We start from the raw sequence: 26,392 nt of genomic DNA, 5'->3' as shown, positions 1-26,392 counted from the left end.
AGGGAAATAAAAGAATACGAGAATGAGATGACATTAAAAAAAAATAGTTTAATTTGAAGTCGAAAGCTGTTGGAAGTATCGGTTGAAGAGGATAACATCAGTTATTTTATACAAGATAAACGATTATCATCTGATCGACTTTAATGCACATGAAATGCTTAAAAGAAACAAAATACACTGTTGCTAAAGACCACAAATGGCTGCATATTACATAATTAAGCATGGTTAAATATCAAGGGAAATAAAAGAATACGAGAATGAGATGACATTAAAAAAAAAAGTTTAATTTGAAGTCGAAAGCTGTTGGAAGTATCGGTTGAAGAGGATAACATCAGTTATTTTATACAAGATAAACGATTATCATCTGATCGACTTTAATGCACATTAAATGCTTAAAAGAAACAAAATACACTGTTGCTAAACACCACAAATGGCTGCATATTACATAATTAAGCATGGTTAAATATCAAGGGAAATAAAAGAATACGAGAATGAGATGACATTAAAATAAAATAGTTTAATTTGAAGTCGAAAGCTGTTGGAAGTATCGGTTGAAGAGGATAACATCAGTTATTTTATACAAGATAAACGATTATCATCTGATCGACTTTAATGCACATTAAATGCTTAAAAGAAACAAAATACACTGCTGCTAAAGACCACAAATGGCAGCATATTACATAATTAAGCATGGTTAAATATCAAGGGAAATAAAAGAATACGAGAATGAGATGACATTAAAAAAAATAGTTTAATTTGAAGTCGAAAGCTGTTGGAAGTATCGGTTGAAGAGGATAACATCAGTTATTTTATACAAGATAAACGATTATCATCTGATCGACTTTAATGCACATTAAATGTTTAAAAGAAACAAAATACACTGTTGCTAAAGACCACAAATGGCTGCATATTACATAATTAAGCATGGTTATCAAAGGAAATAAAAGAATACGAGAATGAGATGACATTAAAAAAAAATAGTTTAATTTGAAGTCGAAAGCTGTTGGAAGTATCGGTTGAAGAGGATAACATCAGTTATTTTATACAAGATAAACGATCATCATCTGATCGACTTTAATGCACATTAAATGTTTAAAAGAAACAAAATACACTGTTGCTAAAGACCACAAATGGCTGCATATTACATAATTAAGCATGGTTAAATATCAAGGGAAATAAAAGAATACGAGAATGAGATGACATTAAAAAAAATAGTTTAATTTGAAGTCGAAAGCTGTTGGAAGTATCGGTTGAAGAGGATAACATCAGTTATTTTATACAAGATAAACGATCATCATCTGATCGACTTTAATGCACATGAAATGCTTAAAAGAAACAAAATACACTGCTCCTAAAGACCACAAATGGCTGCATATTACATAATTAAGCATGGTTAAATATCAAGGGAAATAAAAGAATACGAGAATGAGATGACATTAAAAAAAAAATAGTTTAATTTGAAGTCGAAAGCTGTTGGAAGTATCGGTTGAAGAGGATAACATCAGTTATTTTATACAAGATAAACGATTATCATCTGATCGACTTTAATGCACATTAAATGCTTAAAAGAAACAAAATACACTGTTGCTAAAGACCACAAATGGCTGCATATTACATAATTAAGCATGGTTAAATATCAAGGGAAATAAAAGAATACGAGAATGAGATGACATTAAAAAAAATAGTTTAATTTGAAGTCGAAAGCTGTTGGAAGTATCGGTTGAAGAGGATAACATCAGTTATTTTATACAAGATAAACACTTATCATCTGATCGACTTTAATGCACATGAAATGCTTAAAAGAAACAAAATACACTGCTGCTAAAGACCACAAATGGCTGCATATTACATAATTAAGCATGGTTAAATATCAAGGGAAATAAAAGAATACGAGAATGAGATGACATTAAAAAAAATAGTTTAATTTGAAGTCGAAAGCTGTTGGAAATATCGGTTGAAGAGGATAACATCAGTTATTTTATACAAGATAAACGATTATCATCTAATCGACTTTAATGCACATTAAATGCTTAAAAGAAACAAAATACACTGTTGCTAAAGACCACAAATGGCTGCATATTACATAATTAAGCATGGTTAAATATCAAAGGAAATAAAAGAATACGAGAATGAGATGACATTAAAAAAAAATAGTTTAATTTGAAGTCGAAAGTTGTTGGAAGTATCGGTTGAAGAGGATAACATCAGTTATTTTATACAAGATAAACGATTATCATCTGATCGACTTTAATGCACATGAAATGCTTAAAAGAAACAAAATACACTGCTGCTAAAGACCACAAATGGCTGCATATTACATAATTAATCATGGTTAAATATCAAGGGAAATAAAAGAATACGAGAATGAGATGACATTAAAAAAAATAGTTTAATTTGAAGTCGAAAGCTGTTGGAAGTATCGGTTGAAGAGGATAACATCAGTTATTTTATACAAGATAAACGATTATCATCTGATCGACTTTAATGCACATTAAATGCTTAAAAGAAACAAAATACACTGTTGCTAAAGACCACAAATGGCTGCATATTACATAATTAAGCATGGTTAAATATCAAGGGAAATAAAAGAATACGAGAATGAGATGACATTAAAAAAAATAGTTTAATTTGAAGTCGAAAGCTGTTGGAAGTATCGGTTGAAGAGGATAACATCAGTTATTTTATACAAGATAAACGATTATCATCTGATCGACTTTAATGCACATTAAATGCTTAAAAGAAACAAAATACACTGTTGCTAAAGACCACAAATGGCTGCATATTACATAATTAAGCATGGTTAAATATCAAGGGAAATAAAAGAATACGAGAATGAGATGACATTAAAAAAAAAATACTTTAATTTGAAGTCGAAAGCTGTTGGAAGTATCGGTTGAAGAGGATAACATCAGTTATTTTATACAAGATAAACGATTATCATCTGATCGACTTTAATGCACATTAAATGCTTAAAAGAAACAAAATACACTGCTGCTAAAGACCACAAATGGCTGCATATTACATAATTAAGCATGGTTAAATATCAAGGGAAATAAAAGAATACGAGAATGAGATGACATTAAAAAAAAATAGTTTAATTTGAAGTCGAAAGCTGTTGGAAGTATCGGTTGAAGAGGATAACATCAGTTATTTTATACAAGATAAACGATTATCATCTGATCGACTTTAATGCACATTAAATGCTTAAAAGAAACAAAATACACTGTTGCTAAAGACCACAAATGGCTGCATATTACATAATTAAGCATGGTTAAATATCAAGGGAAATAAAAGAATACGAGAATGAGATGACATTAAAAAAAAATAGTTTAATTTGAAGTCGAAAGCTGTTGGAAGTATCGGTTGAAGAGGATAACATCAGTTATTTTATACAAGATAAACGATTATCATCTGATCGACTTTAATGCACATTAAATGCTTAAAAGAAACAAAATACACTGTTGCTAAAGACCACAAATGGCTGCATATTACATAATTAAGCATGGTTAAATATCAAGGGAAATAAAAGAATACGAGAATGAGATGACATTAAAAAAAAATAGTTTAATTTGAAGTCGAAAGCTGTTGGAAGTATCGGTTGAAGAGGATAACATCAGTTATTTTATACAAGATAAACGATTATCATCTGATCGACTTTAATGCACATTAAATGCTTAAAAGAAACAAAATACACTGTTGCTAAAGACCACAAATGGCTGCATATTACATAATTAAGCATGGTTAAATATCAAGGGAAATAAAAGAATACGAGAATGAGATGACATTAAAAAAAAATAGTTTAATTTGAAGTCGAAAGCTGTTGGAAGTATCGGTTGAAGAGGATAACATCAGTTATTTTATACAAGATAAACGATTATCATCTGATCGACTTTAATGCACATTAAATGCTTAAAAGAAACAAAATACACTGTTGCTAAAGACCACAAATGGCTGCATATTACATAATTAAGCATGGTTAAATATCAAGGGAAATAAAAGAATACGAGAATGAGATGACATTAAAAAAAAATAGTTTAATTTGAAGTCGAAAGCTGTTGGAAGTATCGGTTGAAGAGGATAACATCAGTTATTTTATACAAGATAAACGATTATCATCTGATCGACTTTAATGCACATTAAATGCTTAAAAGAAACAAAATACACTGTTGCTAAAGACCACAAATGGCTGCATATTACATAATTAAGCATGGTTAAATATCAAGGGAAATAAAAGAATACGAGAATGAGATGACATTAAAAAAAAATAGTTTAATTTGAAGTCGAAAGCTGTTGGAAGTATCGGTTGAAGAGGATAACATCAGTTATTTTATACAAGATAAACGATTATCATCTGATCGACTTTAATGCACATGAAATGCTTAAAAGAAACAAAATACACTGCTGCTAAAGACCACAAATGGCAGCATATTACATAATTAAGCATGGTTAAATATCAAGGGAAATAAAAGAATACGAGAATGAGATGACATTAAAAAAATTAGTTTAATTTGAAGTCGAAAGCTGTTGGAAGTATCGGTTGAAGAGGATAACATCAGTTATTTTATACAAGATAAACGATTATCATCTGATCGACTTTAATGCACATTAAATGCTTAAAAGAAACAAAATACACTGTTGCTAAAGATCACAAATGGCTGCATATTACATAATTAAGCATGGTTAAATATCAAGGGAAATAAAAGAATACGAGAATGAGATGACATTAAAAAAAAAATAATTTAATTTGAAGTCGAAAGCTGTTGGAAGTATCGGTTGAAGAGGATAACATCAGTTATTTTATACAAGATAAACGATTATCATCTGATCGACTTTAATGCACATGAAATGCTTAAAAGAAACAAAATACACTGCTGCTAAAGACCACAAATGGCTGCATATTACATAATTAAGCATGGTTAAATATCAAGGGAAATAAAAGAATACAAGAATGAGATGACATTAAAAAAAAAGTTTAATTTGAAGTCGAAAGCTGTTGGAAGTATCGGTTGAAGGGGATAACATCAGTTATTTTATACAAGATAAACGATTATCATCTGATCGACTTTAATGCACATGAAATGCTGAAAAGAAACAAAATACACTGCTGCTAAAGACCACAAATGGCTGCATATTACATAATTAAGCATGGTTAAATATCAAGGGAAATAAAAGAATACGAGAATGAGATGGCATTAAAAAAAAAATAGTTTAATTTGAAGTCGAAAGCTGTTGGAAGTATCGGTTGAAGAGGATAACATCAGTTATTTTATACAAGATAAACGATTATCATCTGATCGACTTTAATGCACATGAAATGCTTAAAAGAAACAAAATACACTGCTGCTAAAGACCACAAATGGCTGCATATTACATAATTAAGCATGGTTAAATATCAAGGGAAATAAAAGAATACGAGAATGAGATGACATTAAAAAAAAAATAGTTTAATTTGAAGTCGAAAGCTGTTGGAAGTATCGGTTGAAGAGGATAACATCAGTTATTTTATACAAGATAAACGATTATCATCTGATCGACTTTAATGCACATTAAATGCTTAAAAGAAACAAAATACACTGTTGCTAAAGACCACAAATGGCTGCATATTACATAATTAAGCATGGTTAAATATCAAGGGAAATAAAAGAATACGAGAATGAGATGACATTAAAAAAATTAGTTTAATTTGAAGTCGAAAGCTGTTGGAAGTATCGATTGAAGAGGATAACATCAGTTATTTTATACAAGATAAACGATTATCATCTGATCGACTTTAATGCACATTAAATGCTTAAAAGAAACAAAATACACTGTTGCTAAAGACCACAAATGGCTGCATATTACATAATTAAGCATGGTTAAATATCAAGGGAAATAAAAGAATACGAGAATGAGATGACATTAAAAAAATTAGTTTAATTTGAAGTCGAAAGCTGTTGGAAGTATCGGTTGAAGAGGATAACATCAGTTATTTTATACAAGATAAACGATTATCATCTGATCGACTTTAATGCACATTAAATGCTTAAAAGAAACAAAATACACTGTTGCTAAAGACCACAAATGGCAGCATATTACATAATTAAGCATGGTTAAATATCAAGGGAAATAAAAGAATACGAGAATGAGATGACATTAAAAAAATTAGTTTAATTTGAAGTCGAAAGCTGTTGGAAGTATCGGTTGAAGAGGATAACATCAGTTATTTTATACAAGATAAACGATTATCATCTGATCGACTTTAATGCACATTAAATGCTTAAAAGAAACAAAATACACTGTTGCTAAAGATCACAAATGGCTGCATATTACATAATTAAGCATGGTTAAATATCAAGGGAAATAAAAGAATACGAGAATGAGATGACATTAAAAAAAAATAATTTAATTTGAAGTCGAAAGCTGCTGGAAGTATCGGTTGAAGAGGATAACATCAGTTATTTTATACAAGATAAACGATTATCATCTGATCGACTTTAATGCACATGAAATGCTTAAAAGAAACAAAATACACTGCTGCTAAAGACCACAAATGGCTGCATATTACATAATTAAGCATGGTTAAATATCAAGGGAAATAAAAGAATACAAGAATGAGATGACATTAAAAAAAAAGTTTAATTTGAAGTCGAAAGCTGTTGGAAGTATCGGTTGAAGGGGATAACATCAGTTATTTTATACAAGATAAACGATTATCATCTGATCGACTTTAATGCACATGAAATGCTTAAAAGAAACAAAATACACTGCTGCTAAAGACCACAAATGGCTGCATATTACATAATTAAGCATGGTTAAATATCAAGGGAAATAAAAGAATACGAGAATGAGATGACATTAAAAAAAAAATAGTTTAATTTGAAGTCGAAAGCTGTTGGAAGTATCGGTTGAAGAGGATAACATCAGTTATTTTATACAAGATAAACGATTATCATCTGATTGACTTTAATGCACATTAAATGCTTAAAAGAAACAAAATACACTGTTGCTAAAGACCACAAATGGCTGCATATTACATAATTAAGCATGGTTAAATATCAAGGGAAATAAAAGAATACGAGAATGAGATGACATTAAAAAAATTAGTTTAATTTGAAGTCGAAAGCTGTTGGAAGTATCGGTTGAAGAGGATAACATCAGTTATTTTATACAAGATAAACGATTATCATCTGATCGACTTTAATGCACATTAAATGCTTAAAAGAAACAAAATACACTGTTGCTAAAGACCACAAATGGCTGCATATTACATAATTAAGCATGGTTAAATATCAAGGGAAATAAAAGAATACGAGAATGAGATGACATTAAAAAAATTAGTTTAATTTGAAGTCGAAAGCTGTTGGAAGTATCGGTTGAAGAGGATAACATCAGTTATTTTATACAAGATAAACGATTATCATCTGATCGACTTTAATGCACATTAAATGCTTAAAAGAAACAAAATACACTGTTGCTAAAGACCACAAATGGCAGCATATTACATAATTAAGCATGGTTAAATATCAAGGGAAATAAAAGAATTTGAGAATGAGATGACATTAAAAAAATTAGTTTAATTTGAAGTCGAAAGCTGTTGGAAGTATCGGTTGAAGAGGATAACATCAGTTATTTTATACAAGATAAACGATTATCATCTGATCGACTTTAATGCACATTAAATGCTTAAAAGAAACAAAATACACTGTTGCTAAAGATCACAAATGGCTGCATATTACATAATTAAGCATGGTTAAATATCAAGGGAAATAAAAGAATACGAGAATGAGATGACATTAAAAAAAATAATTTAATTTGAAGTCGAAAGCTGTTGGAAGTATCGGTTGAAGAGGATAACATCAGTTATTTTATACAAGATAAACGATTATCATCTGATCGACTTTAATGCACATGAAATGCTTAAAAGAAACAAAATACACTGCTGCTAAAGACCACAAATGGCTGCATATTACATAATTAAGCATGGTTAAATATCAAGGGAAATAAAAGAATACAAGAATGAGATGACATTAAAAAAAAAGTTTAATTTGAAGTCGAAAGCTGTTGGAAGTATCGGTTGAAGGGGATAACATCAGTTATTTTATACAAGATAAACGATTATCATCTGATCGACTTTAATGCACATGAAATGCTGAAAAGAAACAAAATACACTGCTGCTAAAGACCACAAATGGCTGCATATTACATAATTAAGCATGGTTAAATATCAAGGGAAATAAAAGAATACGAGAATGAGATGGCATTAAAAAAAAAATAGTTTAATTTGAAGTCGAAAGCTGTTGGAAGTATCGGTTGAAGAGGATAACATCAGTTATTTTATACAAGATAAACGATTATCATCTGATCGACTTTAATGCACATGAAATGCTTAAAAGAAACAAAATACACTGCTGCTGTTGGAAGTATCGGTTGAAGAGGATAACATCAGTTATTTTATACAAGATAAACGATTATCATCTGATTGACTTTAATGCACATTAAATGCTTAAAAGAAACAAAATACACTGTTGCTAAAGACCACAAATGGCTGCATATTACATAATTAAGCATGGTTAAATATCAAGGGAAATAAAAGAATACGAGAATGAGATGACATTAAAAAAATTAGTTTAATTTGAAGTCGAAAGCTGTTGGAAGTATCGGTTGAAGAGGATAACATCAGTTATTTTATACAAGATAAACGATTATCATCTGATCGACTTTAATGCACATTAAATGCTTAAAAGAAACAAAATACACTGTTGCTAAAGACCACAAATGGCTGCATATTACATAATTAAGCATGGTTAAATATCAAGGGAAATAAAAGAATACGAGAATGAGATGACATTAAAAAAATTAGTTTAATTTGAAGTCGAAAGCTGTTGGAAGTATCGGTTGAAGAGGATAACATCAGTTATTTTATACAAGATAAACGATTATCATCTGATCGACTTTAATGCACATTAAATGCTTAAAAGAAACAAAATACACTGTTGCTAAAGACCACAAATGGCAGCATATTACATAATTAAGCATGGTTAAATATCAAGGGAAATAAAAGAATTTGAGAATGAGATGACATTAAAAAAATTAGTTTAATTTGAAGTCGAAAGCTGTTGGAAGTATCGGTTGAAGAGGATAACATCAGTTATTTTATACAAGATAAACGATTATCATCTGATCGACTTTAATGCACATTAAATGCTTAAAAGAAACAAAATACACTGTTGCTAAAGATCACAAATGGCTGCATATTACATAATTAAGCATGGTTAAATATCAAGGGAAATAAAAGAATACGAGAATGAGATGACATTAAAAAAAATAATTTAATTTGAAGTCGAAAGCTGTTGGAAGTATCGGTTGAAGAGGATAACATCAGTTATTTTATACAAGATAAACGATTATCATCTGATCGACTTTAATGCACATGAAATGCTTAAAAGAAACAAAATACACTGCTGCTAAAGACCACAAATGGCTGCATATTACATAATTAAGCATGGTTAAATATCAAGGGAAATAAAAGAATACAAGAATGAGATGACATTAAAAAAAAAGTTTAATTTGAAGTCGAAAGCTGTTGGAAGTATCGGTTGAAGGGGATAACATCAGTTATTTTATACAAGATAAACGATTATCATCTGATCGACTTTAATGCACATGAAATGCTGAAAAGAAACAAAATACACTGCTGCTAAAGACCACAAATGGCTGCATATTACATAATTAAGCATGGTTAAATATCAAGGGAAATAAAAGAATACGAGAATGAGATGGCATTAAAAAAAAAATAGTTTAATTTGAAGTCGAAAGCTGTTGGAAGTATCGGTTGAAGAGGATAACATCAGTTATTTTATACAAGATAAACGATTATCATCTGATCGACTTTAATGCACATGAAATGCTTAAAAGAAACAAAATACACTGCTGCTAAAGACCACAAATGGCTGCATATTACATAATTAAGCATGGTTAAATATCAAGGGAAATAAAAGAATACGAGAATGAGATGACATTAAAAAAAAAATAGTTTAATTTGAAGTCGAAAGCTGTTGGAAGTATCGGTTGAAGAGGATAACATCAGTTATTTTATACAAGATAAACGATTATCATCTGATCGACTTTAATGCACATTAAATGCTTAAAAGAAACAAAATACACTGTTGCTAAAGACCACAAATGGCTGCATATTACATAATTAAGCCTGGTTAAATATCAAGGGAAATAAAAGAATACGAGAATGAGATGACATTAAAAAAATTAGTTTAATTTGAAGTCGAAAGCTGTTGGAAGTATCGGTTGAAGAGGATAACATCAGTTATTTTATACAAGATAAACGATTATCATCTGATCGACTTTAATGCACATTAAATGCTTAAAAGAAACAAAATACACTGTTGCTAAAGACCACAAATGGCTGCATATTACATAATTAAGCATGGTTAAATATCAAGGGAAATAAAAGAATACGAGAATGAGATGACATTAAAAAAATTAGTTTAATTTGAAGTCGAAAGCTGTTGGAAGTATCGGTTGAAGAGGATAACATCAGTTATTTTATACAAGATAAACGATTATCATCTGATCGACTTTAATGCACATTAAATGCTTAAAAGAAACAAAATACACTGTTGCTAAAGATCACAAATGGCTGCATATTACATAATTAAGCATGGTTAAATATCAAGGGAAATAAAAGAATACGAGAATGAGATGACATTAAAAAAAAATAGTTTAATTTGAAGTCGAAAGCTGTTGGAAGTATCGGTTGAAGAGGATAACATCAGTTATTTTATACAAGATAAACGATTATCATCTGATCGACTTTAATGCACATGAAATGCTTAAAAGAAACAAAATACACTGCTGCTAAAGACCACAAATGGCTGCATATTACATAATTAAGCATGGTTAAATATCAAGGGAAATAAAAGAATACGAGAATGAGATGGCATTAAAAAAAATAGTTTAATTTGAAGTCGAAAGCTGTTGGAAGTATCGGTTGAAGAGGATAACATCAGTTATTTTATACAAGATAAACGATTATCATCTGATCGACTTTAATGCACATGAAATGCTTAAAAGAAACAAAATACACTGCTGCTAAAGACCACAAATGGCTGCATATTACATAATTAAGCATGGTTAAATATCAAGGGAAATAAAAGAATACGAGAATGAGATGACATTAAAAAAAAAAATAGTTTAATTTGAAGTCGAAAGCTGTTGGAAGTATCGGTTGAAGAGGATAACATCAGTTATTTTATACAAGATAAACGATTATCATCTGATCGACTTTAATGCACATGAAATGCTTAAAAGAAACAAAATACACTGCTGCTAAAGACCACAAATGGCTGCATATTACATAATTAAGCATGGTTAAATATCAAGGGAAATAAAAGAATACGAGAATGAGATGACATTAAAAAAAAATAGTTTAATTTGAAGTCGAAAGCTGTTGGAAGTATCGGTTGAAGAGGATAACATCAGTTATTTTATACAAGATAAACGATTATCATCTGATCGACTTTAATGCACATGAAATGCTTAAAAGAAACAAAATACACTGTTGCTAAAGACCACAAATGGCTGCATATTACATCATTAAGCATGGTTAAATATCAAGGGAAATAAAAGAATACGAGAATGAGATGACATTAAAAAAAATAGTTTAATTTGAAGTCGAAAGCTGTTGGAAGTATCGGTTGAAGAGGATAACATGAGTTATTTTATACAAGATAAACGATTATCATCTGATCGACTTTAATGCACATTAAATGCTTAAAAGAAACAAAATACACTGTTGCTAAAGACCACAAATGGCTGCATATTACATAATTAAGCATGGTTAAATATCAAGGGAAATAAAAGAATACGAGAATGAGATAACATTTAAAAAAAATTATTGTCCTCTGAAACCCAGAAGGTTTGAAATGTGTTCAAAGAACAAAATTGTCATTTCGTGCTGAATACGTGAAATTGAAGGGAAAAAACTCAAATACCATTTGTAAGCATCCTGATGTAAAATGGCAATGGGAGTATGACCCCCATGTAGGGCGAGACAAATTTCCAGACGTCGTTGCATACTCTGAACAACAGTATTCAGCAACTGTTGAGGTAATTTGTCCCATTCCTCTGTCAGTGCACGGATGAGGGTATCCTTGTTTATAGCAAGCCATTCTAAACCAGCAACACATCTCCCCGACACATCTCACCCATTTTCAATGGGATTCATATCTAGAGAACTAAACGGCCATACGGGGCGTGAAATATCCTTTCTCTGTACACTCTCCTCGACAGCGACTGTTCGATGACATGTTTCGTTGGCGTCCATAAAAACAAATTCATCTCCGACAGAGCCACGAAACAAGCGATCATGAGGCATGAGGCAGCAGTATAATATTAATGTGGCATTAGCCAGTCATAGTCCCAGTTGGAAGCATACAGAGGGGCGTACGGCTATTAATCAAAATGCCACGCACCGACCACAGTGCTGACATAAAACGTCCTCAGTGTTAGACGGATCATGAGTTAGAGTCCCCTTGACGTTAGGCTAACCGTGGGAAGTTTTCCTCTCCATGTAACGCAACTGCAGGTTAGTTTCATCCCTCCAAAATTTATCTGGATATTTGATCCAGCAGTTTCCTTATCTTCTGGATTGGGTTCAAAATTACAAGGCTACGGAGTTAAACATTGGCAGTCGCAAACCCAAATATAGGGTCTTCTGTTCAACAACGATTATAAAATCATAATGCCATACCATACTGTGACACTACGTGTAGGATATCGGTCCCTTTCCTGTATGTTTGCTCGACGCAGTACTGCAGTGCCAACCCCACGACAGATCATTTGGCAATGACAATCAGGCAAGAGACTGAATCTACTCTCATCTGTGACTAGTACACAAGCCCAATCCTCTTCTCTCCAACTACGATGCTGAACATACCATTGCAAACGGGTGAGTATAGTTCTCCTGCTTGAGTACAAACGTATTGCTCTCCTGCTTGCAAGCTTCTGGCTACAGATTTACATTCGCTTGAGAGTAGCAGCATGAAACTGATTTGCAACCAGACCAGCTGTATTGCACCTGTTCTTCTTTGTCGATAACACTGTGTACCTGTCTTTTGCTGACGTCGATATTTCACGTGACGTCTGCTACTCATTCCAGCTGTTTGAAATTATTTCAAAAGCCTTGAAACAATACTGTGGCTGACATTGAACTCTTTAAGAATAACTGCTATTTTTTTACTTTCTCCAACCTTACCGATAATACGGCCACGCGTAAAAATGATCTAACTGACGTTGAGAAGACGTAGCAACGAAGAAAATTGCAAGTTTGTCGATTGATTGTTTCCGGTTGAACTGATTTTGAACAACAACTCTCTATACGCGTCCTTTATATCTTTATCTCAGAGTTCTTATGTGACAAGCCAGCTCGATAACCCAGAATTTGAATACGCAAAACATGTCTTACTGTATTTCGCACTTATGCTAATTTTCACATTTTCCTACCTTTTTTGTGGTTTCTATTATCACCTGTCCATAACCATTGTCCAGTTGGGTATTTATAATACAAATTTAGCAATAAAAAAAGCCAATTCAGCATTTTGTGATTAGGATACACATTAAATATGATTTAATAATCAGATACAAAAATATACCATGGAATGCGGTAAACCACAAATCGTATCCATAATACTTTTCTCGGTTGAATCGTACTGCTTTTCAAATTAAACTGTCTGAATCTTAATTGCACAAATACTTGCTTCAACTTACAGACTGAAAGCATGATTCAATTTAACACTTTATTAAGGTCGCAGTAAATTTGCACGACTCTGCATTGAATTTATTTGTCTTTGCAGGCTTCTTATTTCATGCAGGCTCATATCAAGACTAGTCAAATAATTCTCAGTCACCCTGCTTACAATATTCAATTTATAATGTGAAAAGTTCTCTAACTGGTAAAAGTAAGGAATTTTTAAAATGTGTTGTGTTTGTTTGAAGGTTTTACGAAGTTTATGCAAGTGGTCTGGTGGTGTCAAACAAATAGAAAACTCCATACATGAAGCATACATTGAAACCATTCAAGAAGCTAAGCATTTCATTTATATTGAAGTAAGTAAAAGTATTTACGATTTATTTTAAGGAAATCATGTCTATTGATTTTGTGGTAAAAGCATACACTTTTACTTTTCTTCTCTGTGACTATGCTTCTTTTACTTCCTCTCTTTCTTTTAAAAAAAATAAAACAAAAAATGAAAAGCAGATTATGGAAAAGAAAAGAAGTAGTGGTGGTTTTTTTTACGTTGCACTAGAGCTGGGAAACATTCCTGAGGATGATCCGAAGCCATCCTCTGGAGAGGGGGTGACTTAGATTGCCAGACGAACTGCAGTTGAAGTCGAGTACTTTACGGTAGAACAGTTTTACAAAGACCGATACTGTCCACCCTTTGCTCCTTCGCAGGCTGATCAAAGCGGTCACGAACTAGTTCGCTGACCGCTGCCTGTGATGCTTGGCTTAGTTGATCTACTGGGAGCCTTGTCTTGCGATCAACCATTGTGAGACAAAAGGACAACAAAAAAAAACATTCAGAAATATTTAAATATTGTTATTTTTGCAATTTCAGTCTCAGTGGGATAAAAACAGCCCCATTTATTTTAGACAATAATATGAACCACTGAAATCGTAATAGTTTTTCATGAACTACTTTTTATTTTGAAAAAAGTAAACATAAAAAGGGTATGTATGGTAGATACTTTATTTACGTCGCACTAGAGCTGCACCATGAGCTTTTTTATTTATAATTTTATAACCGGCGTTGAACAGCCGCCCCAATTTTATGGGTTTATGACTACCAGTGTTCAACTCCGTAGCCTTGTAATTTTGAACCCAATCCAGAAGACAGGGGAACTCATGGATCGAGTATTGAGAGAAATTTATCTTCGTGGAGGACTTTTTGATGAAGCCAACCCGTATTTGCGTTACATGGAGAGGAAGACCACGAGAACTTCCCACGGTCAGCCTGACGGCATGGGGACTCTAACCCACGATCCGTCTACCACTGAGGATATTTCACGTCAGCACTGTGGTCTGTTCAAGCCGGTTGCGGAATTCATATCGAGTGGGATTCGAAACCGGTTCGCCGCATTGGAAGGCGAACGCTCTATCCCCTGAGCCTCCCATGCCATGCTCATGCACGTCTAAGTACATGCCGTATTAAGGCGAGACCGCGAATGGCTCATTAAATCAGTTATGGTTCCTTGGATCGTACCCTACTACTTGGATAACTGTGGCAATTCTAGAGCTAATACATGCAGCAGAGATCCAACCTTCGGGGACGGGCTGTTTATTCGGGAATTATGTTTACTATGGATTGCCAATAGCCCATGGTGCCATCCCGGCTCGCACTATAGGCAACGATCTGGGAAACATCCAAGCTGATGATCTGCAGAGGGGATGGCTCCTCCGCTTCGGTAGCCCAACGACCTGCGCGCGAAGTTGAGCATTTTACGGTAGAACAGTTTAACGAGGACCGATACCGCACACCCACCGTCCCTACGCAGTCTGATCAAAGTGGTAACCCATCCACTTACTGACCGCAGCCTATGGTACTTGACTTCGGTGTTCTACTTGGAACCCTGTCCTTAAGGCCTGTTTCTAAGATCCAAGTTCTTGGACGAAGATTGATTGAAATTGATGGAAACTTGTTTTTCTTGGAGCTTGGATCATGTAAACGATCATCCAAATTCTTGGTCCCTGTCCTTGCATGGTAGTAGATCATGTTCTACATTCCATCCAAGTTTTTCCTCCCTGAACCAATCAGCTTCTAAAATTTTGTGACGTCAACATAAGCATAAGATTATGTCAATTTGTTATCCGTTTTCATATATTTTAATCCAAATTAATTAATCTGTTAGGGTCTATTTGTGTTTTTATGATTTTATTGGAATTTATTTAGTAATTACGAATTCAAGTAAGTACGATTTTATAATGTAGAATATGAACAATGCGCATGCACCGGTTTTTCATCCAAACAATCATTGACATTCGAGAACTTGAATAGTGTCGAAGAATTATCCAATTTCTTGGAGAGAGACATTCCTCCAAGTTCTCGAATTCAAGAACTTGGACCGTGTAAACAGACGACCAGTCCACTGCACGACGTAAACATAAAATAAATCCACAATCCTTTTTGGAAACATAAAATAAATCCACGATCCGTTTAGGAAACATAAAATAAATCGTTTCGCTATGATTCAACTTGATTGTCTCTTGAATTGTGGCATAAGCAAGTGCCACGATTCAGCAGCCAATTAGGTTCGACACCCACACGTGACATCACTTGCAGATACCCAATTAAAAAATATAAAACTTTTTATCATTTTGAAGAATGTAATTTTATACGGCAAAACATAAAATTTGAAAGAATTTGGTCGAATAGTTCTTGATTGGGTGGGATTTTTTTTTTCTTTCAACTTTACAAATGTCGTCGTTTTTTGGTCGTTGTCATTTTTTCCCTAAGTCAAAATCCAGGAGTTAAGAAAACTCCGAAAATAATTAACGAACGTTTTGTCAAAGCATAAAATGATAGAAGTGCTATTATTTCATTCAATCAAAGATTTGTTTTTATTTACAGAATCAGTTTTTTATTACTCAACCAGCAAGTGAAAGATCTGTACATAATGGAATCGCAGACGCTTTGTTCAACAGAATTATAAAAGCATACAGGTAAATGTTTTTAAGCGTAATTTTTTTATTCTAATTAACAAAAGTTATGATAGCGCTCGTGATCACTGCCTTTTATACGAAGGGGAGTCCGAAAATAAGTTGTGGGAAACTTATTTTTGTATTCTCTCTCGTACTTAATACATACGTATTTAGAATTAATAAAAATAAGTATACGCATTAGAAGTCTAAGATTGATATTTGAGCATGATAAAAATAAGAAGATTATCTGTCAATTAATTATTAAAGAATGTGGGATTAAAAACATCCAAACCTAGGAGGATATTAATAAAATTTTAACCACCGCTCAGTTTGTTCCAATTATACAGATTTCGTTATTTTTGATTTAGCCTTCCTCGTTAATGATCCGTCGTTAATAGAGCCCAGAAAATGGGGCCAGGTGATTAATTCATGGTTGGGGGATGATGATCCGTCCTTATTTGATAATATTTTCGTTTTCAACTCACTTTTTCTGTGACTTTTAATGTGTATATTTCTTTGACACCACTTTTTTGTCGAATTTTAGTTATTTAAATTTTACAGAAAGCGGGAATCCTTTCATGTGTATATCGTCCTCCCGCTGCTACCAGCTTTTCAAGGGACTTTGGGTACAGGAACGGGCACTTGCATACAGGCAATCACACACTGGAACAATGCATCCATTGGAGGTGGACATTCTTCGTTAATCCATAGGCTCGCTAGACACAGTGAGTAATTATATTTACTATACTCTTTTGCAAGTTAAGAGAAAACCATCATCTCTATGGAGAGAGTCTGTTTGCATCAAGTGTGCACCAAATGGATGCCAAGCTCCCAGAACGAACGTATATCAACATCGCCAAAACTCTTGAAACGACGTTGCACAGCCTATTTTTTTCTTGTTTCTTTTTTTAAAATCGTGCAAAATGAAATAAAGAAAACAAAACTTATTGAATAATCATTTAACACGTTATAAGAATTAATAAAAGTGATATTTAAAAATAGTAACTATTCGCATTTAAAGAAACTTATGAAAGAATAATAAATAACATTCCTTGCAGACTATTTTCTTCTACAGTGAATCAAAAGTAATTATTCCTTATCTTGTATTTGATTTGCTAAGAATATGTCAACATAAGACGTGACATTTTCAGTGGTTCAATCAAATTCAGTGTTCTTGAAACGTCATATAGAAGTTGTTTTCTGTTTTCTTTTCTTTATTTATCGAACATGCCGCCAAGTCTAGTATTCCAGGAAACTACAACCTTTTTTTTCTTCTTTTTTTTTAAATAATTCTGTGAATTGTAAAAGATAGCACGAATTAAATTTCTCTCTGACGTGTTTAACTTTTAAATTGCCTTGAAAGCATATTTGTATAATTTGATAACAAAATAAAATGAAACTATTCTTAATTTGACTTTTCTTAACTTGCAATAAAGTATAAGATGCTTATTTGATAATCCTTATTTTTATTATAAAATAGTCATATTGGATTTTTTTTTTTCATTTGCAGTGAAAGATCCGAGTTTGTATATCAACTTTTATGGATTGCGCACTCATGGTTTCCTACGAACGAAATTGGTAAGTTTTAAAATCAGTAATAAAATCAGGTATTACGCGTCAAAAACTTGTGGTGTGGTTAAATGTCAAAATCATTTTCATTTTTGATTGTTTTTTAAACATTTTATTTTACCATCTAATGATTCTATTGAAGTACGATGCAGGGATCCTTCATTTAAACCCTGATTTTAATCCATTGGTTTTATTTTTAAATCATCACTTTAAATCACTAAAGTGAAAAAATATGTTTAGATAATTTGTTTTTAATGTTATTTGGATATTAAAACGTTAATCAGAGTAAAGAAATAAAATAATTCAGAAATATTTATGAAATTAAAATAAAGCAATCCACAGTGGATTTGGAAATCATAAATTACAATTTCACGAATATTGTTATTGTCCTACTTATTCGTATAACCTTAAGGTGCATAAATATTTTATTCTCTTTCCGAGTTGTAAAGTCAACTTTAAGTCCATGTCAAAGAATTTTCAGATTATTTAGAGTGTTTACTTATTATACTCTCCGTAACTAGAATAGGCGTCTCAAGCTTTCGATTTCCCCCGCTCTCCACACATTTCCCCTCTCCGTTAATCTTTAAATCTTGCTCTTTCGAAAAGCAGTATGTTTCATTAAGAAGTGAGGATTATGCAGGCGAAGGATAAAACAAGATTTGTCGAAACCATGGTAACGAAGAGTGAGGAACACGTGTCACCTTGGAATGGGAGCATTCCATTTACAAAAAGTATAACTTGATTTTAAATCGAACGATTTGTATTTAAGGTGACAGAGCTTATATACGTTCATAGCAAGCTGTTAATCGCCGATGACCAAGTCGCCATCATTGGTTCCGCTAACATTAATGATCGTAGCCTCCTGGGCAACCGAGATTCAGAAATAGCTGTAGTTGTGAGAGATACGCAGTTCCTGAAGGAAGAAGAAGGTCGACCTCACCAGGCAGGAAAATTCTGCTACTCGCTACGAACCGCTCTTTTCAGGTGAATTGGAAATATTGTTTTTAACTTAATTGATAAAGAACTGAATATCTGTATCAGTATATCTGACATTTTGTGCTAAGTACATAAAAGTATCTAAATGTACAAAAAAGTATCACCAGAAAAATAGTGAATATACAACTTGTATTAATTATATTCTTTCCTTGTATTAACAACTTGTATTATATAGTATATTGTAACTATATACAACTTGTATTAACCTTGTTATCAAGACTTTTGGAGGACTCTAATTAAACTTCGCACTAGCATAGACACGACAACAACAACACTAATTCTTTCATTTAGGCAATACCATTTTGAAACAATTTTGTATTCATTTGGAATCATGGACGAGGCAGGAGTTCAGTTTTCGAGGGGGGACAAAACTATAATACAGAGTCACAATTCGCGAATCGAATCAACACCTCCTAGAAGAACGAAGGCCTCTGCACGGATCAATTTAGTAGTCCGACGTGACGAACATAAACTGCGCAGTCGATGAAAAAGAAGAACGTTTGGACTACTCAAGGATCAAATTTCTTGTTTAATGGTAACCGGTGCTAAGGCCTTCTCTTTTCTAGGAGGTATTGATCGAATACGCCCTCTAGGGAGGAGATCGGTTTCATGTCTTGAAGCTTCCCCTTCACTTTCCTCCTCTGCTCAGCAGTACGATATTTTCCCTTTCCATAATACTTTTTGCATTTAACTGCAGAAATATTAAAACACTCCCCGTGTAGTAAATAGTGTCTGATGATCGTTAAATGTATCGGGTCGCAAAGTCCTCTATGTTCTCATAACAAATTATACCTCTGGGGAGGTACTGAATTGGAGATGGATCGTTCTCTGGTTCAGGTCAAAATTACGATCTGTAGATCAATGAATGAATGGATGTAAGAATGGATCCTCTCCATAAACAGGCAGTAACTTATGTGTGGTAGAAGTCGTATTGAAAGTTTTGGTATATTTGAAATATAAATTAGAGCCTAAAAATGAATATCTATAGTGGTAATTTAAAATGTTTTTACTATTTATAGTAGAGATATATTTTTATTGAATTTAGTTACTTTAAGGAAATTGTTTTGTTTTCCATGAAAAAACTGCCATGTGAAAACAGCGTGAAAACGCATCTGTATATGTAAATATGTTCATTCAATTATACCGTTATGATATTTTGGTAAAATTGTATATGTCTCATATTGTCAATCTCCCCTTCATGCTTCCCTTTAATAAATAGAATTTAAAAGGAATTTTTGTTTTCAACGTTAAAATTACAATTAAGGGCAATAATTGAACTAGCCAATTATTTTTTTAGCTATTTCCTAGTAAAATATAGAGCATTTGATACTTTTTAAAGCTAACACAGAAGAAATATATACACTCTATAACAAAAAAATCGACTCACCAAGGAGTTGTCCGATTGAAACAATAATTGGTGGATAGGAAGACAATGTACAGAATAGTAAATGATTAAAATTTCAGAACAATTGAATAATTTATTGCAGAGTTACAGTAACAAGTTTAATAAGGTGTTGACCCGCCTCTAGCCTGGATACAAGCTGCCACACGGCGTGGCATAGGCCGATAAGGCTCCCAGATGGTCTCTTGCGGTATTTCCTGCCAAATTCGATCCAATTGTCGAACGAGGTCATCAACATTCCGAGCCAAATGCAATCGCCTTCCCATCATATCCCAGACATGCTCGATTTGAGAGAGATCTGGTGATCTGGCAGGCCAAGGAAGAGTTTGATAAGCTTGCAAACAGTTCATAGCAACACGTGCCGTATGTGGTCTGGCATTGTCCTGCTGAAAAACCAGCCCAGGGCTCTGCAAAAGGAACGGTAGCAAAACAGGTCTTAGGATGTCGTCGACGTACCGCTGTGCAGTAAGTGTACCTCTAATGACGACCAAAGGGGTCCGGCTGTCAAAGGAAATGGCACCCCAGACCATAATGCCTTGTTGAGGGCCGGTGTGGCGTGCAATAGAGAAGGCAGGATCCCCCCCTCTGCCCTGTGCGTCTCCAAACACGTCTTCGATGATCGTCAGGATACAGTTGGGGATTCGTCGCTAAAGACCATACGTCCCCAGTCGGCATCATTCCAGCCAAATCTATTCAAAACATTCATGCATACGAAATTTCAAAGCAATCGGATGATTGCTTCTTGGTGCGTCGATTTTTTTGTTATAGGTGTATATATATATATATATATATATATATATATATATATATATATATATATATATATATATATCCCTATCATACAACACTTAGCTGAGCCTAACCATATACCCACTTCATCCCACCTCAGAAAATAATTCATAATAAATAGAATTCTGAAATGTATTCTTAAATTTCTATGTAGATCTGTTCTTTAGCTGTTCTTCTACTAGTTTAGACTAAAATTAATAGTTTTTGACTATTTTTAATGATTATATGATCATTTTGATAATGATTATTTTTAATTTTAGAAGAAAGTTCATCAAAAGCTTAAACTAAGATAAGTTAGTAGTTTATTATAAATAGATAGTTTGTAAACAGTAATTTTTTTTTATCAGTTTCAAAAGCTTGAAAAAAAATGCTTGCCGCAATCCTAGTAAATGTCTCTAAAAATATTAAAGAAATTATCTCAACTCAAAAGGAGGAAATACATGTGTTTTAACATAAGCCCACATTACCCCACCTGACCTTATGGATAGTTGACACTGTGTGAGAGAGATGGCGCTAGATGTTAAAATTCATCGTAAGACTTCCGGGTTACTGCATTCGATTGATTTTTACGCCTGTCGACGCTCAGGTAAATATGAACTCGCTCAATAAACAGAAAATAAGCGGACTGTAAATTCACAATATTTATTTATTATTATTTGGAAGAGAGCTTTTTTGTAGCTCGTTACAGCTCTCCTTCCACACACACTCTTTTTCTCAGTGTTACAAGTTACACTAGGTGGCGCTACAAATCCGTGCGGATACATACCGCCGGGCGTTGCATTGTTTTAACAATCAACAATATTAATACAACTATTAACAATATTACTACTATTACACAAATATTACTATACTAAACAATTGCTATTACACGATAAATTTCACACTTTACATGATTATGAAAAGTAGTATAAAGTTTTTTTAAAAAAATATTCATTCAATTGGCAATAAACAAATCTTGGAAATGGGCCTTTTAAAGATCCCTTTGTTCGTTTTAATACTACAAACACGAACTCTGCCATCCTTTCCCGGAAAGACCTCCACAATTCTACCAATTGGAAAATTACATATAGCTAAATTATCTTCCTTTATCAAAACCATATCTCCAAATTTAATGTTTTGCTTATCAATGTACCACTTCGACCTTTGTTGCAAAGTTGACAAATAGTCTTTGTGCCACTTTTTCCATATTAATTGCACGAATTTAGTGGTTTTGTGCCATAAACTCAACCTATTATCAGATACATTGGTTACATCTGGTTCAACAATTGATGTGAACGGTCTTCCGATCAGGAAATGGCCTGGAGTGAGAACGCTCAAATCATTGGCATCTGAAGATAACGGGGTAAGCGGTCTTGAGTTTAAAACTGACTCAATTTGAGTAGTTACAGTCAAAAAATCTTCATAAGTTAATTTCTTATCACCCACTACTCTTTTCAGATGATATTTGAAGGATCTCACTCCAGCTTCCCAGAGCCCTCCAAAATTCGGACTCCTAGGTGGCAAAAATTTCCATTTGATATTTTCATGACTCATATAATTACATAAACTCTTATCAGGATTTTTAACTAAGCTAAATAATCGCTGTAACTCATTATTACTCCCAACGAAATTAGTCGCATTATCTGAGTACAGAATACTGCTTTTTCCTCTACGCGAAAAAAATCTCTTTAATGTAGCTATAAATGCTTGAGAGTTCAACTCTGTCACAAGCTCCAAATGAATCGCTTTTGTGACGAAACATACAAAAATCGCGACATAAATTTTTTGAAAAGTACCTTTCCGTTGGTTCTTGTATTTAATTGTAAATGGACCGCAAAAGTCCACACCTGAAATGGCAAATGGAAAGTTTTGACTCACACGACTTTTGGGTAGATCACCCATAAGTTGATCACAAGTTATTGGTTTAGCTTTAAAGCATGACAAACACTCACGAACTACTTTTCTACAAATAGATCTGCCATTGATTGGCCAAAATCTTTGTCTTATAATAAACAATAATGTTTGAGGTCCAACATGTAAATTCTTAATATGATTACTAATAATTATCAATTGTGTTAATTTATGTTTTTCTGGTAACAACAATGGGAATTTTTTGTCAAAGCACAAATTACTATTGGACAAACGTCCACCTACTCTTAAGAGACCTTTTTTATCAATGAAAGGACATAAATTTCTTACCTTACTCTGCTTTGAAACTTCACCTGTAATTTCTAAATCTCTGATTTCCTTGCTGAACTCCCGTTTCTGCACTAAACTTACCAATTTTAGTTCAGCTCTTTTAAGTTCATCTGGAGACAAAGACCCAGTTGATGTGTCATAAGTGCTCCGACAATTATCGATGAACCTATATACAAAACTTAATACACGAATGAGTTTACTATAATTATTACTAATTTCCAAAAAATTATCAAGAAAATTACTATTATCACTAATAAAACAATTGAAGTCACTAGATGGTTTAAATTCATTAGAAAATTCATCTTCAATAACTCTGGATGGAATGTCTCCATTTGGATATTCACTGTTACACAAGAAATTTGGTCCTTCAAACCACAATCTACATTGTGAAAGTTTATCAGGATCGAGACCTCTGGAGATAATGTCTGCTGGGTTCTCAGTTGATGGTACATATCTCCAACTGTCAATGTTAGTTAAGTCTTGAATCTGGGATACACGATTGGCAACGAAAGTCTTAAGTAGAAATGACTCCTTACGTATCCAAGAAAGCACAATCATGCTATCACTCCATAAGTAGATGTTGGATATAGGCAAATCAAGAGCTTTTATGACTTTTTTCACTAATTTGGCTAGAAGCAGTGAGGCACAAAGTTCTAGTCTTGGGATGGTTACTCTTTTCAAAGGTGATACACGACTTTTGCTAGCAATCAATTTGATAGTCGCTGCTTGACCATTTTTAACACACTTACAGTAAACAACAGCACCGTAAGCAACCTCTGACGCGTCGGCGAATCCATGAATTTCAATCATGTCAGCTCCCTCTGTAAGTATACATCTATCAAATTCCATGTTGTTAACACTCTTTAAAGCTTCGACAAACTTCTTCCACTCTTGGATTTGTTTCTCAGGTAGTTCTTCATGCCAGTCCAGTTTTAAAGACCATAGCTGTTGCAAAAATATCTTTGCTTTTGACACTACTGGTCCAAGCAATCCAAGGGGGTCGAAAAGGCGTGCAATTGTGGATAAGACACATCGCTTCGTAACTTTCGAGTCTTTTCTATGTGATGCACTACAGGTAACTTTAAAATAAAGACTATCTTTCTTCGGACTCCAGGAAACTCCTAGCACTTGAGTTCCATCACAGTTAGTAAAATTATATATTTCTTCACCATCAGAAACTAACGCTGCGCAGTTGCTATGCCATTTGTGGAGTTGCATGCCAGCATTTCCTAAAATACCAATTAACTGATTTTTAAGTTCTCTTGCAGTTGCTAAATTATCAGAGCCGGTCAACACATCATCGATGTAGAAATCATTTTCAATGACTGGAGCAGCAAGAGGATACTTTTCTCCTTCATCAATAGCTATTTGCTTTAATGTACGAGTTGCTAGAAATGGTGCACACACTGTACCGTAAGTGACGGTATTCAACTCGTAGGTTTTGACAGGTCCTTCCTCTTTTTCTTTCCAAAGAATACGCTGCAATTTTCTTTGGCTTTGGTGAATTAAGATCATTCGGTACATTTTCTTTATGTCTGCTGTGAAGGCATAGACATATTTACGGAACCGTGTCATGATGGAAAATAAATCACTCTGAATTATGCCTCCATTTAATTGCAAAGAATTTAAGGAATTACCAGTTGAGGTAGGATAACTCGCATTAAAAACAACTCTTAGGACAGTTGATTGCTTATCAGGGCGGTAAACTCCTAAATGGGGAATGTAGTAAGTGGCTTCTTCCTCTTCATCATCCGAAATTTCTGACATGTGTCCCATCTCTAAATATTCATGAAGGAAATCTTTATATAAAGATAAATAATTTGGCTCCTTAATTAAACGTTTCCACATCAGATTTAATTTCTTTAACGCAAACTCTTTAGATTTTCCCAAATGCTTAGGATCCTCTTTTAAAGGCATCTTTACTATGTACCGTCCCTCAGAATTTCTAGCACAGTTGTTTTTAAAATGTTCTTCACAAATAATTTTTTCTTTACTCGCTATTATTTCAGTTTCGATATTTTCTATCTCCCAAAAACTTCTAACAGTTTGTTCTAAATCAAGAGTTTCTTTAACTAACCCACAATGGATTTTATTATCCTCCATATTTGATATGCTTCCACTAACTAAATAACCAAACACAGAATTTTGTAAGATTAAATTCGAGTTAGGAGGGTAAATTTGCCCAGGTTTTATTAGCTCAAAAAAAGATTCCGCACCAATTAATAAATCAACTCTCTGCGGAATGTGAAAATACTCATCAGCTAAGTTAATGTTTTCTAACCCCTCCATACACTTGTTTACTTTCTTTGAGGGTGTGAGATCCGTAATTCTAGGAACAACTAATAAATTTAGATCTGCTTCAAAAGTTCGGGCTTTATTTATTAAAGTAGCATTAACTTGAGACCTAACAGAAATAGCTGAATCATTCAACCCTGACACTACTACGTTTATTTTATTCTTTCTCAATTGTAGGCGATCTGCACATTCTTTACTTATGAAATTAGACATCGATCCCGAATCTAATAAAACACGAACTTCACTCTCATTTCCAAAAGAATCACATAAATAACAAATTGCAGTACTCAAAAGAACTGTTTTGTTTTTATTCCAGACATAACTACTCGTGGCCGAAAAGATATTGGCGCCTGTGTTTTGCTCTTCGCATGCTGCGGGTGTAAATTCAGAAGCAAGTGGAGAGAGGGGGGGATTTCCTCTATCAATTTGTTTTTTATTCGATTCTGAATTCATAATGTTCTCCTCTCTTA

At 33.2% G+C, this 26,392-nt stretch overlaps 1 protein-coding gene across 1 annotated transcript in view; it reads left to right on the top strand.

Moving 5' to 3' along the window:
• Positions 1-26,392, top strand: part of LOC107442036 (phospholipase D1) — a 106,640-nt gene that overhangs the window by 74,485 nt on the left and 5,763 nt on the right. Inside the window, exons 16-20 of the mRNA XM_087149751.1 lie at positions 13,990-14,100; positions 16,623-16,714; positions 17,255-17,418; positions 18,204-18,271; positions 19,032-19,246. Coding sequence (XP_087005877.1) covers positions 13,990-14,100; positions 16,623-16,714; positions 17,255-17,418; positions 18,204-18,271; positions 19,032-19,246 — 650 coding nt within the window. The remainder of the gene's footprint in view (positions 1-13,989; positions 14,101-16,622; positions 16,715-17,254; positions 17,419-18,203; positions 18,272-19,031; positions 19,247-26,392) is intronic.

Source organism: Parasteatoda tepidariorum, chromosome 8 (assembly GCF_982258835.1).
Source record: "Parasteatoda tepidariorum strain Cologne lab strain chromosome 8, Ptep-v5.0, whole genome shotgun sequence".
Classification (NCBI taxonomy): domain Eukaryota; kingdom Metazoa; phylum Arthropoda; class Arachnida; order Araneae; family Theridiidae; genus Parasteatoda; species Parasteatoda tepidariorum.
This window is presented reverse-complemented; position numbering and strand designations above follow the sequence as displayed.